The sequence below is a fragment of the Cupressus sempervirens genome, chromosome 1 (genome assembly GCF_028749045.1).
Source record: "Cupressus sempervirens isolate cs-2001-9-10 chromosome 1, ASM2874904v1, whole genome shotgun sequence".
Taxonomy (NCBI): Eukaryota; Viridiplantae; Streptophyta; class Pinopsida; order Cupressales; family Cupressaceae; genus Cupressus; species Cupressus sempervirens.
Window position 1 is genome coordinate 241,197,870 of NC_143118.1, and position 5,486 is coordinate 241,203,355.

The 5,486-nt window shown below is 33.1% G+C and overlaps 1 protein-coding gene across 1 annotated transcript; it reads right to left on the reverse strand.

Annotated features, from left to right (window-relative positions):
• Positions 1–2,094: 2,094 nt before the first annotated feature.
• Positions 2,095–5,257, reverse strand: LOC149577061 (alpha pinene synthase, chloroplastic-like). Its single transcript, XM_089826075.1, has 10 exons — positions 4,890–5,257; positions 4,625–4,797; positions 4,453–4,538; positions 4,110–4,324; positions 3,922–4,019; positions 3,669–3,761; positions 3,314–3,529; positions 3,091–3,229; positions 2,611–2,859; positions 2,095–2,492 (listed from the first exon to the last, which is right to left on the reverse strand). Exons 1-10 carry the CDS (start codon positions 5,166–5,168, stop codon positions 2,196–2,198), a joined length of 1,845 nt encoding a protein of 614 aa, XP_089682201.1. The 5' UTR covers positions 5,169–5,257; the 3' UTR covers positions 2,095–2,195.
• Between the last annotated feature and the right edge of the window lie 229 nt (positions 5,258–5,486).

Sequence of the window (5,486 nt, forward strand, 5' to 3'; positions counted from 1 at the left end):
GGGAGACTATAGGTCAAAAGCAAGTGTTATCATATAACTATCAAAATATAGCTAGTACTATCAATGTAATATGGAAGCTATTAGAATCATTTGATTCAAGTATCGCATAAGGGAACTTTTGTATACCAGCTGACAATAAAGAAATCAAAGTGATGAACCCTAGAATGAAAGGTTTGGACTACAAAAAGGATCAACGTGATCAAGGTTGATAGTTAAAGGAGACAAATGATGTTAACAAAATAGGGTGAGGAACAAAGAAGAGACATGAGTGAAATCAAACACATAATTGAGGATTGAAGTTGGGCTATTAAACGGATCTGATAGGATTAGATAAAAGAAATTCATTATGTTAACTTATCGTGTATGACTCCCTAATTAGTTTTCTACAAGTTGTACTAAATCCTTTGATAAGGTAGTCTTTGAAAGGACTATTAAGTTCATATAGGAAATTTTGTAAATCCTTTAACAAGGTGAATACCATAGGCAGGATGAAATCTCTTAACATGCTAGTCTTAATAGGTTGAAGATACAATTTGCATTTTATTAGTCACTCTTTATTGGGTGAGTCACCCAAAAGGTGACAAAGTTGTAAGCCCTAACTGGTAACCTTTCTCTACTACAGAGAAGAAGTTGTGGGTATCATCCTCACTGCAACTTCTCAAATCAAGAGTTTATTGCTATACCAAAATCTTGTGTTATGGTTATTTGATTGATTGTGCATTTCAGTTATTTACTTTATGCATTTGATTTCTAGCATATCATTAATATTGAGAAACATATCGATAAAAAAAATTATTAATGGTAATAAGTTAATTGTTAAAATTGATCAAATGCATAAATATTGATTCACAACCCCCCCCCCCCCCCCCTTCTTAGTACTTAATCTTTCCAATTAAAAAATGATTGAGTAGAACAATAAGGAAACAAAACTAGTAACAAATGCCACTGGAATTGCAAGAAATAAATTAGGAAAGGAAACCCTTGATTGTATTATGTATAATAAAAAGAGAGGTGTAAAATTCATGTCTAAACTAAGGGAAAGAGGTGGATTGGTAAGGATCATTCCAAACTTACCTATATAAATCCCCGAGCCCCCTCCCCACTATTTAGGCGATATATTGCACCTCTTTTTATCCCACGCCAATATGAATGCACATGGTATTATATTGCTCTTTTAGTGAATGCACGTGGTATTATATTTCCCATTTAGTGAATGCACATGGTATTATATTGTCCTTTTAGTGAAGACTTTGTAGGATGAACATATCAAATAATATAAATGATAATTTTGAACCAATAATAAAAGGGCTCAAAGTTGACAATAAAGAATTATAAACATTGGTGACATCAAGGGATAGAAGACTTTCATCAGATTCTAAAGTCGCTTCTCACCCTGAGGTGGTTCTTTACATGAAATTTTTTTCTTTTCTTTTCTTTTTGTTACTATCGAATTTGAATATTGCATATAAATAATATTTTAACAAACCCCATAAAATTACTTTTTTATTTCATATTAATTCAATAAGAATTACTACCCTTATTCTAACAAATAAGTACATAAATTCCTCATTTTAAAGATACTGTATAATGGTTATAGATCACCACAAAATGCCCCATGGGTATATTATATAAGTATCATATCTATTTTTATTTAAATCTTTAAAATGGCATTTTATTTAAGCCCAAATATGAGTGCCTTAGCCCTTTCCATTTGACTCATAAAACCTTTTTATAATCTCATCTCACTCATTAATCATTATTTAAATCTTTTTTAATTATACATGTTTTTATGAAAGAATCTTGAAATTATCTTTGATTTATGCAGCAAAATCTAATAATCTTGCAAAAAAAGATGTACATAATGTAGTTAAAATTTATTAAATGTTACACCACAATAGCTGCTATTGAAATGAACAAAGATGTGTTTAATATTCTAAAATAACCAATAAAAATAATTCCTACAAAATATCAATTTTAGTAAGAATAAAGAATGTTTATTTTAATCAACAAACATATTTTATTCATTTAAAAAATATTTTAAAAGACTTATCTACTACCAAAAAAATAGAGCATAAGAATATTATATAAGCATCATTAGAAAGAAACACCCATTTTTTATTATTGAAAATAGTAAATGACTGTCATTCAAGTAAAGAGAGACTTAATTGTAGACACTTGTTCACTACATTGAAAAGTTACATAGCTATAGGCTCAATGAGGATTTGGTTTACATGATCTCTTATCTCTTGATAGGCAAAACTAAACCCATCTCTCTCATTGTAAAAATGTAGGTAACCCCTTGCAACATCATAAGAAAAATCCTTATTACAAGTTGGAACACCATCATTTTTTAGAAACTCCCAATTCAATTCTTTGTGTCTCTCATCCAATAAATTATTTAGATAATTTAAGGCATCTTCTTCAGTGGATCCTGGATTATCTTTCATGTAGGACACTATGGATGAATTTGTTTCACCTCGATCCACCTCACCCTTCAAAACCAAGGATTGCAATCATAAAAAAAATTGAATAACTTATGCTTACATCTAACTCGTTACTTCATTTTATATACATATAAATTGACTATCAAAATTTAATATGAGAACACACCTTAAAGGATTTGATGTCACCTCTTACTCGAAGGCTAAAGCCTCCAAGATTATCAAACCTTGATGGATAGTCAATTTTATGAAACTCATCTTCTGAAATAATCCCATCTACTGTCAATATAGCTTGCAAAGTGGTTGGGCGTTTTCCTGAACTAATCGTTCCATTCTCTATGTGTTCTGCCAAAGTTGGTGTGTGTTTTGTAGCATTCCACTTAGCTTCTTGTAGCATGGCATCTATGTAAGTTTCCCACTATGTAAACAAGCAATAAATTTGAGTCAAACAAAATGGTTGACTGATCCATTAGAAAACAACTAAACTATATTTACGTCCCTTTTAACTATTGAAACATAAGAAAATGAAATGAAATAAATTTGGTGATGCGCTAAATTTACCTATAAGATTATTAAAGTAAATAAATCATCTATTTTATGTAATGACCTTCTCTTTATATAAAAAAGTAACAAAAATATATGCACATACAGCATGTTTAGCGTGGGAGAGAGTCTCTCGGCCTTGAAACTTTTGAGCTTCTTGATCCATGTCATTGATTCCATTATACAAAACCATGTATATAATTTTCATATAATCAGGGAGTTGGGCTATCGATGTCGGATCCCACCTATAAAATATAAAAGCTTTCAATTACAATGTTATACACAAGTATTATTAGCTGATGCCACATAAATTATGAATCATCACTTACTTCTTAATTACTTCTGTGAGGAGTTCTAGTTCGTCCACTGTTCCATATGTGTCATATGTATCATCGAAGTATGTTGCAAGTACACAAGACTTTGCAAGACTTGATCTAAATGCAGAATACTTTTCATCCTCGCAGATTGCACATGCCATGAAGAAAAATTCTACGTGTCGATGACGAGCAAAGTTTACATTAGGCAAACCAGATTCCCTCCACCATCTAAAATACCACATCCAATTTAAAAAACATTTTAATCAAAACCTCAATAACTCAAATCTAATATAAAAAGAAATCTTCCAAAAGAGAAAAAACAAAGGGTAAATGTATCCATCGCACATAATTATAAAATAGAACTGACCTGGAAAAAGCTTTAAGCTCTTGCTGATGCAACGCCTGAATCACATTGTAGTCCATTTTTGCTAGAGATAAAAGCTTCTCATTATCCTCCACACTGCAAACAAATAATATTTAAATTAGAATTTTACTGAGACATATATATAATAAAACTGAAATTGAAACAGAATTGCAAATCCATTGAAGTGTTTTGCCTTTGGCTATTATCCCGAAATCTCTTAGTAAGATGGAACGACGGGAGTAGAACAGATGGGTACCTGGCCCATTCATTGTTTTCCCTGAAAATTTCAATATATTTCCTCGCTTCCAATCTGGGCAGAAGTGTATACCATGCATACCTCAGATTCACTGATACCTGCACATATATATAGAATGATCCCATTAGAGTCAATAAATAAGTGTAATGGTATACACGTGTCTTTATCTGAACTTAACAATAATTTACCTCATGTAAAAGGCTGGAGTTAATCCCTTTCCTCTGCAGAGCTTCATTTAAATATGAAGTAGAGAATTGCTTGGCCTCATCCAATATTTTCTCCCCTGGAAAAGCAATATATGAAGCTCTGTACAAATTCAGAATACTCTTGATTTTCTCCTCCTCTGACTCAGCGGTGGAGCAGAAGAAGTCCCCATTTTCTCTTCTAAACGACCCCAACACTCCTGCCATTATATCAAGTAAACAACAAAATCAGATCAGATATAATAAGTAAACATTTTAGAACAATTTGATATTTATTTTGATCAAAACATAAACATAAAGAGATACAGATAGATATTTTAGTAAATACCTGGAGAAACAGAGTATCTGTGGAGCCGGAGAATCCGAAAGCCCAAGGCCGCGGTGTTGAGATCTGCTTTGTTTTCACCCCAAGTGCTGTTGCATTGCATTATAAAATGTTATATACTTGTAATAATAACAATAATCGTGAAATATTATAATAAGAAGAAACAGAAACAAACCTGTAAACCAAATCGAGGGCTTGTTTTATTTCCTCTTGGAAATGTCGCTTTAATCCAAGACGTTCGATATTATCAACGAGGGAAAGAAGATGGGAAACATTGTTTTGAGCAACAACAAACATGTCTATTATCTCGCCAATAAGTTTCCCACAACGTTCAGCATTTGAAGGATCCTGGTTTAAATGCCAAGACAGAACTGGTTAATAAAACAGAGTCAAAGAGAAAAGAAACAAGAGAATAAAGAAGAAGAAGAGTGTGATCTTGCCTGGTAAGGATGGTTTGGGAGGGACTGAATGAAATCATCACCCCACAAATTGGGATGATGGTTTCCTATGCGCCTATTTGAGACTTCATCAGTTTGGGTGACATGGGAGGCCTGATTAACTACTACTTTCAATGGGTTTGGCATGAACACCTTCGTTCTCATGCGCTTTAATGGCAGCCCTGCTTTACCATTAACACCGACACTGACATTGTTGGATTGGGATTGGGAAGACTTTGATTTGAGGCAGAAATTGGATGAAAAAGTAGACGAAAGAGCCATTGCAAAACAACACACCTGTTTGTTTCCTGCCCTTTTACAGAGAGTCAATGGTTTCTAAGTTTGTAGAAATGGCAGGATGCAAGAACTGCTTGTTTGCTGCGGTTTTTATAGGCAGAAATGTCAAGTTGTGTAAAAGGAGTGCGCTGAGGGTTTTTGCGTGCATTGAATTGGGACGCTGGTCTACCGTTAAACAGTGGCGGGCGCATTTAAATATTAGACACCATACACTGACCCGCCTCCATATATTGAATGAAGTCAATATGGTACAAAATACGTTGTTGAAATCGGCGAGATCCTTTTTCTTCCTTGTGATTGGAT